Here is a 13827-nt window from a genome sequence, read left to right on the forward strand (position 1 = left end):
GTAAGCAAGATAAACAAGCAATTTCATCATTAATGTGCCCTCGCTTGCACATCCATGTATAAATGTTATCGTGGACATATGAAAAATCTACTTTTGTAGTTTTTTTTTAACTCATATGCAGTAACTCGAATGTGAAATAAATCAATCCAGTCCTGTGTTTGTGGTCTGTGTAAGTAGTCAGAACTCTGAACTGAAGAAGAGGACAGAGATGAGAGGAGAGCGGAGCCGACAAAGAGCAGCTCATTAAGGGGTGACGTCACTCTCTAGCATCGGAGGAAAGACTACAACACAGACTATCCAAACCAGAGGCAACCAGGATCCAAGAGTACAGTGTGGTTAAACTACAGCTAAGCAACACATTCAAAACAAGTTGAATGTGAAGAAGTGGATTAACCTGCTGACTTTAAAGGGACTCTATAAGTGCTTAAAGGGATAACCTGTTGTGGTCTGAAGTACAAGTTTACAATGAAGAAATTGCTTGTTTGATGTAAAATGACTGTTATTAAGCTTATTATAAGTCAAATATAAGTGTTTCGACAATTTAAACAGTACATCAAGGTACTTAAAGAGCAAGTCTCATAATTTTGTTTGACATTGAAAGAAGATTTATTAATTTGGTTCATTGTTAAAAAAAGAGAAATCATTTCAATCATAAGTGCATTTAAAGAGTGATATTTAAGATGTGTTAAAACCACACATTATTTACCTCAAGTTTTAATTTAAGTTAAAGTTAAGTAATTAGGTCTAAAGGGCATACACAAGACGAATAGTGACATGTTAAGCCAGGGAAACCAAAAAGAAGGTCTGGAGCAAGAACCTGTAGACACAAGTCCACAAGAGGCAAGCACAAGTCAAGCTGCTAAAGAAAAGAGCTTGAGGAAAAGCACAAGACCAAGAAAACTAACTGAGAAAGGCCAGGTGAATAGGTGAATTGGCTTCAAGCTCGCAAATGACTCAGAGAAAGAGAAACCTCAGAAAGCTCGCAATGTCGCGGCAAAGACTTTTAAAGCAGCGCAGAAGAGAAAACAGATACAAAGAAATGTTGTTGTAGAATGTCTCGCAGAATGATGTATTCCATGAGAGATCAAACACCAACATTCAGACTTGTCGCAAATTTATAAAAAGGGCAATAACTGAGAGAGTGAAGTTTGTACAAGCAAACAAACTGTGTTTCAGATGTCTCAGCTTTGGACACTATTTCAAGGAATGTGAAAGAAGAAGTATTTGTAAAACATGCAAGGGAAAACATCCAACTTGTTTACATGAAGAACGAGACAAAGAGTCCAAAGGACAGTGAGAACAAAAAGGAAAGCAAATGGATTAAAGAGTCAAAGGAAACCAAACAAACTAAAGAACAACGTAAAGAAACACCAAGTGAGGCTATCTGCAACCGTGTGATTCAAAGTAATAATGGTGATCTCTTGTCCGCAATCGTTCCAGTTTGGCTATCCACAACTCAGGCCAATTTCCCTGATTTTGGGGGATCGGCGATCGGCCGATCTTTGCATATGAAACTCATCTTTTCCGCCGATCTTTTCTACCTCCGTCTTAAAGTCAGTCATAAAGTCAGCCACTGTCCTCTTCTGCTGTGAGTTGAATGACAGGCCTGCCCACCAGCTCATGTATGCGTGTATGTGCCTACCCCAAACCCTGTGATTTTTTAAATTTGTATAACCAAAATACTGCTGTACACAAGAGCTCCTAACAGGTCTGCATTGTAACCTGTTGGATATGTTTATTTCGTTTTTAAAATGTGAAAATTGAAAGACTAATAAAGGAACTGATATAATTTAGTATTTTGGACAGCAATGTTCAAAACTTGTATTTGAGATTACCTCATGTGCAGTTAAACCAACAAATGTGTATTGTTTCACAGGTATTGTTGAATGTTTTACAATAAAACAAGTTTGGAACATTCAAGGTGTATGAAGTCAGTTACAAAAAAAATTGGAATTGGCCAAAATCGGTATCGGCCAGTCACGCTTTTAAAAAAAAAATCGGTGATCGGCCAGAAAATTGCAATCGATGCACCCTTATCCACAACAAGTAATCTAGAACAGGAAATACTGGTCTATGTCCTGCTTGACAGTCAAAGTGACACAACATTTGTGCTGCAAAAAAAGGCAGATGTTTTGGACACAGAAAAGACAGTTGAGCAGTTAAATCTCTCCAATTTGTCATCCAAAGATGAAGTAATTCCAAGTCAAAAGCTATCAGGGCTTCATCAAAAGAATCCCTTTACTCATGACATATACAAAAGAGTTCATCCGAGCTAATCCAAGTCATATTCCCACACCCAAGACAGCAAGAACATGGCCTTACTTAGAGCACCTAGCTGAAGAGATCGCCCCTCTGATTGAGTGTGACGTTGCTCTGCTCATAGGTTACAACTGCTCAAAAGCACGGGTCCCCAGAGAAGTTGTGTCAGGAAAAGACAATGAGTCCTTTGCCCAAAGAACAGATCTTAGCTGGACAATAGTTGGAGGCGTTGATCCTTGCGTCAACTATAGAGATGCTATTGGATGCAGCCACAGCATCATTGTCACGGAAGTGACACCCAGCTCGCCATCGGATCAGTTGTCAAAAGAAGTGCACTACATCTGTCGCACCCAAGTCAACGAAGTAGTCACACCATCAGATGTGATCAAAGTGCTCGATTCTGATTTCAATGAAAGGAAAGTGGCTGGGACTGTCACCCCCTGTGGTCACAGATTTGATCACAAAACCGGCCCTCACACATGCACCAGCCCTATGTGTGCGTGTGTGTCACTACCTGATGGGTAGCGGGTAGTGGCCAAAGCAACTACTTCAAGGCCTGACGACCCTGCCTGACACGAGTCCCGGGCTCAGCTGGCTACAGCTGACAGTACCTGGTATGGGCCCCTGGGTAATGGATATCTTTCCGCTGCATTGCAGTCAGGTTTTTTAACTAAAGGCTAAGGGAAGGTGTAACCCTGTCAGAAAACCCGAACGGGAGTTGTTACGGGAGTGTACTGTGAAGGGCAGCTCGTCCACCCGCGCTCGATCTCCGCCGCACGGGGAGAACCAGCCATACATATCACTCAGGCAGGCATCGGTGAAGGGTGAAGAGGTGGGTGGGATCGGCTGTGTGTGTCTCTGCTGGTATATTGGTTGAGGTTACAAGGGGCGGGGTCAAGCATATGTGCAAAACATTAAACTTCAACATTTAACATTTAGATATAAGATTAAGCATTTAGATATGATATATAACATTTAGATTTAACATTTAGAAATAAGATTTAACATTTAGACTTAGATTTAAGATTTAGATATAACATATACCATTTAGATTTAAATATTTAGAATTAATGCTTTTTTACCTCTATATATGTGGTTAAATGTTGTGTTAAATGTAGGAAAATGTGCTAAATATGAGAAAAGTGAGATAAATAATGAAAACGTGTTAGCTAAAACTTTTATACTACATTTTTACACATGGCACCCCATACTGATCAGCAGTCATACTTGTTAAACGGCAGGAGCAACTTTTAAACAAATGGGCAGATTAGTCATTTTAAGTTTTCTGTTTACTCATTTTTATTGTTTTCAGTCGAGAAGCAACAGTCACAAAGAAAGCAAGCAAATACATTTCTTTTATAAATAACCTTTCATACATAATATAAGGAAACAAAACAACACCACCAGATTAAAAAAGACTGTGCATGATGGAGGGAAAATACTTTTTTCTTAATAGAACAATTTAAAAACTTCTTTTACAAAGTGCTTCACACTACTATTAAGTGATAAAATAGCAGTATAAAAGTTCCAAAAAATTGTACTGAAAAAATCAAACATTAATGAAATATGAAAAGATACATTTGGGCCCTCTGCCCTGGAATGTGCACCATTTGTCATAAATATAATGGTAGGACATATTTGCTAAAAAATTACTTCATGTTTTGTTCAGTAACATTATTTTTGATCAAATTTTTAAAGTTCAACTTATTCATCCACTAAAATCTGCAACAAGTAGTAATCTTTTTGACTGATGCAGTGCTGACTCAGTTTGTGTCAAAAGGGCTTAGTGTTTGGTCATTTTTCACTTTTGGAGACACCTGTTATAAATCCCCATGTTTCATAAAATAAACATTTTAACTTGTTTTTAACAGAATTTTTAGTCAGTTCTTCTGCCTTCCTGTAGGGGGAGTGCTGGGAACATGTTTGTGAATGCTCTGTTGCTGATTTATCTTAAAACCATTAACAAACATCACAGGTAAAATAAATGAAGATAAATGGGAAAAACAATAATTATAATAAAACGAATTGTATTAAATCAACTAAATCCCATGTGTGAGTGGTCAGGGTACAAACCGGGATATGAAGGTTTCTGTTTTATATGTTTGAGATTGTTACGTTATGTGAGGTTTATTTGGCTAAATCAGTCAATCACTTCCTTCAAGATTAGATTACTGCAGCCATGATCTACTTTAAATTCACTGATATCAAAGCACTTTTCCATCAGGGAGCTGCTTAGGACAGCAAAGCTTTCCACTGATTGGTGATTTAAGTGCAACATTCAAGGACCTTCACAGAACACCTTTGATGGTAGAAAAAAAAGCAGAGCAAAAAAGCAGAGACAGAATTTCAGCTCTTTGAGCCAACACAGAAAGTAGCCTGAAGGGATTCTAACCAGCACCTGTAAAGTGAGACAAAGCTGTTCTGAGCTTGACTCAGTGCTTGAATATTGTAGAAACAGAACAAAGTAGAACCCTGTCCTCTGGTACCCTTGTTCTGAGTCAACTTTTCAGGTTCTAGTTCTGGTTTCTAACGTTGGCTCGGTCGCTCACTACACTCCTCAGCCGACGCTCCAGGGCTCCTCCCACACTACGGTAAGACCTCTTTGCTGAGGGCCCTTCGTCTCGCTGGGGCTCTTCATCCTCCATGTTCAGTGCCATGCGGTGGGAGCTGTTACAAATTCGCTGTTGGCCACGAGTTGCTCTCCACACTTTGGGGTCCACAGAAAGAGGCGGAGTTTCTCCCTAAATTAGACACAGAAGGAGGGGAAAACCATTTTGTAATAACAGTTATAATATCATCTGCAGCATGCAGGGTTCTCACCAGGAATTTTTCACAGCATAGGGGGATTCTGTGGAATGCGAATTATTAAATTTTGAAATGTACAACTCTCTGAGGGCCAAATTTGGTGAAGTAAAGCTAAAGTTAAGTTTTTTTAATATATATATTTTTTTATCTTTGTTCCAGCCTTACTTTAAAAAAGGAAACGCGGCCTCAGCCCGAGAGAACACAACCCGAACAAGTCCGACCCAAATGAAGCCGATGTCTCTTTAAGCCCAAACACGTTTCAACCAGATTCACATCAGTGCATGCATGTAGAATTATCCGTTGCGAGTTATAAACATGACGAGCAGCTTCATGTGATGTTACACACTACGTCTGGTTGAGTCACTGTTTATATTGGACGGTGATTATGGTTACCAAGTGAAGAATGCAGACAGGCAGCATCAGGGGCAGCAAAGAGGTGGCAGGGCTCCTCTGGGTCCTCAGGTAAAGACAGGAGCATCCAAGCAAATCACCTGTATTAAATAGACGATGTGGCTGATGTATGTGTTTCTGAGTTATTCAGATTAAAAAGAGAGTTAAAACAACCCATGCACGCCTGGAAGTCCCGTTTGTGTCCAAGTGATGGTACCGATTATAAGAGAAAAAAAACAGAAAATCTCCCCATCATTGCTGAAAACTGAACGCAGGGGCCGACATCATTCCGTAGGGGAGCAAAATTACAACGTTGGGGGGCCCCATGCTCAACAGCGCTGGCGAGAACCCTGGTATGCTACTCTCTCATCCTGCATGAACAAAGGGAAACTTACACCAGAGGTGGGGTCAAACTGCACAACATAAGACTCCATGTTGGTTGCGTAGACCCGGTTGTAGAAAAGGATGAGATTGCCTCTCTCCTCCTGACTACGTTGGGGATAATGTGCTGATGGGGTGTTGGGGGTTGGAAGTCCAGGACTTAGATCTTCATTATCTGAAATCAACACAGTGACAAAGTCAATGTCTAAAATATGCTTCAGCATGTGTGTGTTTATCACAGTAAAAGGAGAGTAAATCATTAAAAGTTGCTTCCTTCTCCTCCTCATCTCTTCTAACCAAAGAAAAAGTCAATTTAAGATGCTAGTCCATTGTTTTGTCCAACCTTTGCATCATATTGGGTCAGAAACACGTCAGATCATCCCATAAAGGCGACATGAGGCGGTATAATGGCTACTAAAATTTAACTGATTGTGATCGCTCGCACTGCGACGCAGGGAAGTAAACTCTCAACTATCAGCTGAGTCAGCTGTTTCAAACACTCACATGCCCTGCTACGTTGGTTCCTTGTCATCCTCACCTCTTCTAACCTGTCAGAGCTGTTTCAAATTAAGTGTGTTGCTTGTGTTGCTGACTAAAGGAAGAGGGACTGGAAACAGCCCACCAATTACTGTAAAGATAACAGCTCTGGATCAACATCTGCCTTGTCACCTGCCTTTTCGCTATTTAAGTGTTAGTTGTGTGAAACTCGGCCTCTTTTCCTGTTACATGTGAGGAGGGAGCCGCAGCTGTGACCAGAACTCAACCATCCTGTATCTAAACTGGAAATAAACCTTTAAACTGCATTAAACAGACTCTAGTTAAGATTTGAATATGTTTGTCAGGTGCCTTCTGAATAACAGTTATAGGCAGGAGAAATTAATTCTAGACAAACTAAAGAAATAGTCCATTTGAGACGGTAGTCCAATGTTTTGTCCGACCACTGCGTCGCATTGGGTCACACACACAACAGAACATGTCAAGGACGATACGAGGCAGTATAACGGCAACTAAAAATGGAACTGATTGTGAGTGCTCTTCGGTCATCTATATATACTGGATTATCTATATACTGAACGTAAAGACTAACTATGATATTAACTGTAATGTTTGTTTTAGCTGTGAGGTACTTTGAGAGGGAGCAGCCTACATTCTTATAGGGTAGGAGGAGACAGGATTGTCAGGAGGAGGAGTTTCTGCGATGTGATGTCACGACATGAGAAAAATCCAACTCGCCCATTTAGAGCTGACATTTTACAAAATGTGGAATATCAAGGGAGGGAGGAAACAGTACTTTTTCAACGTTGGCCCTCTGAATGAGGCTAAAGGGATGTATATCACTGTAGCAAAACCATTATAGAGTGAATTTTTCACAATACTGCCCCTTTACGTCCCTCCCACTGACTATGGATAAGCAGAGCCGCTTCTATTCTGGTGATGGTGGGTTTATTTATTTATTTATTATTAGGACTACATTACATATTAAAATGTTAGTATTTGTTATTCCCTTTTCTATATGTAACAACACTGAAAAGGGTTCATATAGATTCAGACTTCACTGTGGAATATATATATGCATAATATATGTTTTTTAAAAGCATGTTCAATCAATCAATCAATCTTTATTTGTATAGCGCCAAATCATAACCAATGGTATCTCAAGGCACTTTACAGTAGAGCAGTCTTAAGGACGGACTCTTCATTTTATGGATACACACATATGCATATATACGTATATACACATACATATGTATCCCACACCCAACATGAATTCATCATGGCGGCAAGGAAAACCTTCTGTTAAGCAGCAGGAACCTTGTGTGGATCCCATTCCTATGATGAACAGCCATCCACGTTATGCTGTGTTGGGTGTGTGCAGAGGAAAGGGTGGAGACAGAGCCGCTGAGACTCTGTAACTCCACACTAAGGATCCCACGGACCTGCAAGACAAAAGCCAGAAGGAGTACAGGAGCAAACACACAAGGGAAGAAGCAGACATACAGTTGTGTGCGAAAGTCATGGCACCCCTTTAAAAACAGCATATTTTATATATTTAAAAAGTTATATTCATATTTACTGTCTCTCTGGTATATGTGAAAAAAAGACAATATTGTCAGGAAACATTAATGCATAGTTACATTTTATTTTATAAATTGAACAAAATTACAAAAATGAAAAACATAATTTTGGCATGTGCAAAAGTCGGGGCACCCTGAGAGTTTCAAAGCGTCAGATTCTTTTTACAAGCTCAGACCTCTACCAGCTCATTGGTCCTGAAGCATGTGTCAACAATTGTCATTAGGGAGTGCCAGCTGGTGTCAATTTGAGGGTTTCTTAAATACGGCGACTCCACAAACCTTGTACAAACACTCAGCAACCATGGGTTCCTCTAAGAAGCTGTGTAAGACAGAAAAAATGAAAGTAATTGATGCCCACAATGCCGGGGAGGGCTACAAGAAGATAGCAAAGCGTTTTCAGCTTGCAGTTTCCACAGTGCGAGGCATAATTAAGAGATGGCAGGTGAGGGGAACTGTGGAGGTCAAGAAGAGATCTGGAAGACCAAGGAAACTCTCGGAGAGAACAGCTCGTAGTCTGGTCAGAAAGGTAAACCAAAACCCACATTTGACTTCAAAAGACCTCCAGGAAGATTTAGCAGACTCAGGAGTGGTGGTGCACCCTTCCACTGTGCGCCGATACTTGCACAAACAAGACCTTCATGGAAGAGTCTGTAGAAAAAAAACCTTATCTACGACCTCATCATAAAATACAACGTCAAAAATATGCAACAGAACATCTACAGAAGCCTGATGACTTTTGGAAACAAGTGCTGTGGACTGATGAAGTTAAAATAGAACTCTTTGGCCACAATAAGCAAAGGTATGTTTGGAGAAAAAAAGGAGCAGCATTTCATGAAAAGAACACCTTGCCAACTGTTAAATATGGGGGTGGATCCATCATGCTTTGGGGTTGTGTTGCAGCCAGTGGGACAGGAAACATTGCTCGGGTGGAGGGAAGAATGGATTCAATTAAATACCAGCAAATTCTGGAGGCAAATATCACAGCATCTGTAAAAAAGCTAAAGCTGAAAAGAGGATGGCTTCTACAACAGGATAATGATCCTAAACATACCTCCAAATCCACCATGGACTACTTCAAGAAACGCATGCTGAAGGTTTTGGAATGGCCTTCACAGTCTCCCGACTTAAACATTATCGAAAATCTGTGGGTAGATCTTAAAAGAGCTGTGCATGCAAGACGTCCTAGGAATATTGCAGAACTGGAAGCCTTTTGCAAGGAAGAATGGGGAAAAAATCCCAAATAATAGAATCCAGAGACTTGTTGTTGGCTATAAGAAGCGTTTACAAGCTGTGATATCTGCCAGAGGGGGTGTTACTAAGTACTGAAGGTACTGATGCTGTAGGGTGCCCCGACTTTTGCACATGCCAAAATTATGTTTTTCATTTTTGTAATTTTGTTCAATTTATAAAATAAAATGTAACTATGCATTAATGTTTCCTGACAATATTGTCTTTTTTCCCATATACCAGAGAGACAGTAAATATAAATATAACTTTTTAAATATATAAAATATGCTGTTTTTAAAGGGGTGCCCTGACTTTCGCACACAACTGTAGAGGGACTGTTTGAGAGAGGAATGGGACCCTCTCCGGTCCCTCTCTAGCCTAAATGACCTCTCTCTTAACGCCCTCTCCAACCTCTCTCCAACCGAGCATGCCAGACCCCCCCCCCCCCCCCCGGCAGTCTATGCCTATTGCATCTTAATTATGAGCTATGAGCTGGTTCCTAACTAAAAGCTTTACCAAAGAGGAATGTTTTGAGCCTAACCTTAAAGGTAGAGAGGGTGTCTGCCCCCCGAACCGTGGTTGGTAGATGGTTCCAGAGAAGTGGGGCCTGATAACTGAAAGCTCTTCCTCCTATACTACTTTTAGAGACAAATGGAACAACGAGTAGTCCAGCATTTTGAGAGCGTAGTGTTCTGGGGGGATTGTATGGCACTACAAGCTCCTTGAGATAGGCTGGTGCCTGTCCATTTAGGGCTTTATAAGTGAGAAGAAGAATCTTGAATTCTATTCTATATTTTATGGGAAGCCAATGCTGAGAGGCTAATACAGGAGTAATGTGATCTCTTCTCCTAGTTTTAGTCAGTACATGTGCTGCAGCATTTTGAACCAGCTGAAGTGTCTTAAGCGACTTGCTCGGGCAGCCTGCTAAAAGAGAATTACAATAATCCAGTCGAGAGGTAACAAAAGCATGGACTAGCTTTTCGGCGTCGCTCTGAGACAGGATAGATCTGATTTTAGCAATGTTACGGAGATGAAAGAAGGCAGTTCTTGAAGTTTGTTTTATGAGAGAGTTGAAGGATAAATCCTGATCAAATAGAACCCCAAGGTTTCTAACAGTTGTGCTTCGTGTCAGAGTAATGCCATCTAGGGCAGTTAGGCTAGCATAGGTTTCTCTAAGGTGTCGTGGGCCCAGTACAATGACCTCAGTCTTGTCTGAGTTGAGAAGAAGAAAATTTTGGTCCATCCAGGCCCTAATGTCCTTTAGACAGGCCTCAAGTTTAGATAGCTGATTTGTCTCACCTGGCTTCATTGATACATACAGTTGGGTATCATCAGCATAGCAGTGAAAGTTAACAGAGTATTTTCTCATAACATTACCAAGGGGGAGCATATAGATACAGAAGAGGATGTTGTAGTGTTTGTATGACAGACAACAATTTGTAGAGCATTTTAACCCACCTGTTATATCACTCATCCTGATCTCTCAGTGACATCTAAGGCTGCAGTATTTTTTATAGCTATATTTGGACAAAAATCCATAATCACCTTTGAGCATTTTATAATTCAAAATGTTCTGAGAGGAAACAGAATTTTTGCTCCATCTCTTGGCTCTGTAAAAGAACTTTTGAAATCCAGAAGCGTGACGAAACCTTTGAGGCAGCTTTTTACAAACAGAATGCTCCATGAGCTGTTTTGGGGTGTTACTATTGGCTGCTCTACTAAAGTCGATGCACGTTCCCGTCTTCTGTAGTTAAATACAATGCGCACAACGGTTACATGGCAAAGCAAGCGGAAAAAGGAAGACTGACGTGGAGAAGCAACAGTTTATTGAACCAAACATACTCGGGCAGAACAAACTCATGGAGGTCCACTTTGCGTCCGCGCAAACGTGTATTCATGTCAGAATCTCTAAAACACCAGAAAACTCTCCAATAACAGAAGATAAAGTCCCTACATTTGTCACTAGTCTATTGAGAAAAAAAGTCACTGAGAGCTCCACAGCTGTGTGCGTTCACCAGGATACCGGTAAGGGACAATAGGTTTCGAAGCAGAGAGGGGAGAGTGAGCATGGTTGTTTCTATACAAGTCTCTCTAAAGCTACATAGTGCAGCTTTAATGTACACTGTAAATGTAAAAACCGATTGTTTCTCCACCCAATTTTCTTGTCAAACTGTATTACGTATACAAAAAGATTCCTGCTGACCATATTTAATGCAAACCAATAACCGTAATAACTACTTTCTATTTTGAAAAGATGTATATATACTCTGCTGGTGTTTTTATTGTATTTTATTAGAAAAACTGCTAAACTGTTTTTTATTCATGAATTCATTTATTTATTCCTTTATTTATGCATGCACTTCAGCACGCACAATGAAATGTTATTCAAATGAGGAGGCTGTCCACACTGGATAAACTGTTCACCTATTGGTTGATCAGTGAGAACAGCAACATGATTGATAGCATGTTGCAAATTTGGCGTCATACACGGACACAAGTGCTGACTCACTGATACTGTTCGGGTATTTGGAGGAAGTTATACATCGCATTGTTCGTCTGCCACACGTTTTCATATGTTGCCGGCAAAAACGCTAGAAAACTACCTGCTACCTGCACTGTTTGACTTAGTGTTCTGCCTGAACGCGTTCTATGAAAGATTGTTTATTTTGGGCGAACATGAACTGAATGTATGGTGTTTCTGCCTGATGAAGGTTTTTATTTCCATTCTGTTTGTTAATGACGCTCTGAACTTGGTTCAGCAGAGTGCCAAATTTCTATTGAGCATTGCTGGCTAAAACACGCTACAAATGGGTTTATTATATAGGGGAAAAAACTAAATCTGGCAACACCAGCCATTACAGAAGCATACTGCAGGAAGCAGCAGACTGCATCACCAGAAGCTCTACCTCAGATTCTCTCTCTACGGTTATTACGGCATCGCCGTATGATCACTTATAAGAAGGCCAGTGATGATCCAGGTGTGAAAAATGTAACGTTGTGTAAACTTTGTCCACGGGTTATAAGACGCAACTCCGCACATTCACAATGTCAACAGTAAACCTAAAACAGCAGTCAGTCCACAGGAGCAGCTTTCAGCCCTACAGTATATTCTCAAAAACTGGATGAAAACCTTGCTTGTGAATGGTCTTTTTGAGGTACATTATTTTCTTAAGTTAGATTTAAGGGTTCAGGAGGTTTGTTTGGGGGCATTACCCCCACTGCCTCAATGTAGAGCCGGCCCCATGGATAACACAGTATTTAATAGAGGAAAAGAAAAATAACTAGAAACTTTGCATTGCTGCGACAATGCAACCGAGAATGCGAATCCACAGATAACTAACAGCATTTTGTTCAGTAATTAAAGATTTAACAAAGAATTATTTAGAGTTACAGAGATTGCTCAGAGCAGGACTTGAACGGGGGTCCTCATGATGCTTGCTTGAACTTAGAAGCAGGCTCTTATCACACTGAGCTACAGCCCAAAATCTTGAATAACATTAAAAGATGTTATGATTGACACTGAGGAGCAGAACAATTTGCTCTTTGAATGGTGGAAATCGGTTAAGATTTGCATAATTAATGTAAAACGGTGTTAATTAAAAAATTCATATAAATTTATTTTGTCAGAGTGCAACCTCTAAAAGTTAGTTAGAATTGTAGATTAGAGAGTGGGCTACATTTTAGTGCTAAATTTGAGTCTCTGAGTTAAATATTAACAGAGATATGGCAGTGTACATTAAAAGCATAAACCTAATATTACATTAAAAGTACAAGTGTTGGCATTTTACAAATTACTTAGCAGTGTTGTCATACTTTAGTGGAACATTTAGACATTTGAATGGTGTAGATCGGTTGAGAATTGGCTGAGTTGTAGCACAACAAAAAAGTGTCGGAAGAATAAAGAAAACGTATTACGAAAAATTGATTATTGTGGGAATGCGAATCATTTTCTATGCAGTTTTCTATTTTTTTTATATTTCTATACTGCACCGTAGCCAGGCTCACCAAAAGCCACAGCAATTCTGAAACCAAAAAGATTAGACTCTCTTCTTCATCAGAAAAAATTATTTTGTTTGTCGCTTGTTTCGTTCTTCCGTAATCAGCAGATGAATAGAGGCAAGTTTCACAAGTTTGTGACAAAAATCTGAGAAAAACGGCTTTTTCTGAAAAAACCTATTAGTGACTTTAAAGCAAATTTTACTTTAGGGACATCTCAACATTGGTTTCCTACTATAAAACTAAAAAAACAACACTGAGACCAGGCTTTTGATGGCAAAAGTATTATTTCTATTTCTTATCTGGGTCAGAATTGAATGGTTTGCTTACTGTATTTTGGTATTCCTCCAAGTCTCTCCCACAGTCTTTCTCCCCACACGCAACTTACTCCTCCTCCCGGACATGCCGAGTGTCACCGCTTGCCCCGTTTTTTGATAATTTTCTCTCACCATTGCGACACTCTCAATAGTCCACTTAGTTCCACAATGCTCTGATCGTGTGTGCGCTGCTGTGAGCTGGTGGGAACATCGGCATCAACTCCCGTTAGGGTTGGGCCTCGTTTGGATTTTAAAGATTCTGATTCCGATTCTCAATTTCGATTCCTGTTCTAAACAATTCTTGATTCCGATTCTTTGAGTTGTGCAGGTAAACAGGTGAGATTTCACAGGAGAATTTTTTTATTTGAAAAAGGCTT

General features: G+C 40.0%; 1 protein-coding gene across 2 annotated transcripts in view; it reads right to left on the reverse strand.

Moving 5' to 3' along the window:
- Positions 1–3666: 3666 nt before the first annotated feature.
- LOC114461213 (retinoblastoma-like protein 2) overlaps positions 3667–13827 on the reverse strand; it is a 71149-nt gene continuing 60988 nt past the window's right edge. For both annotated transcript variants that reach the window (XM_028443121.1, XM_028443122.1), the window contains 2 exons: positions 5850–6010; positions 3667–5000 (listed from right to left, as the gene is read on the reverse strand). In XM_028443121.1, coding sequence (XP_028298922.1) covers positions 4773–5000; positions 5850–6010 — 389 coding nt within the window. In that variant the 3' untranslated portion in view covers positions 3667–4772. The remainder of the gene's footprint in view (positions 5001–5849; positions 6011–13827) is intronic.

Source organism: Gouania willdenowi, chromosome 3 (genome assembly GCF_900634775.1).
Source record: "Gouania willdenowi chromosome 3, fGouWil2.1, whole genome shotgun sequence".
NCBI classification, from domain to species: Eukaryota; Metazoa; Chordata; class Actinopteri; order Blenniiformes; family Gobiesocidae; genus Gouania; species Gouania willdenowi.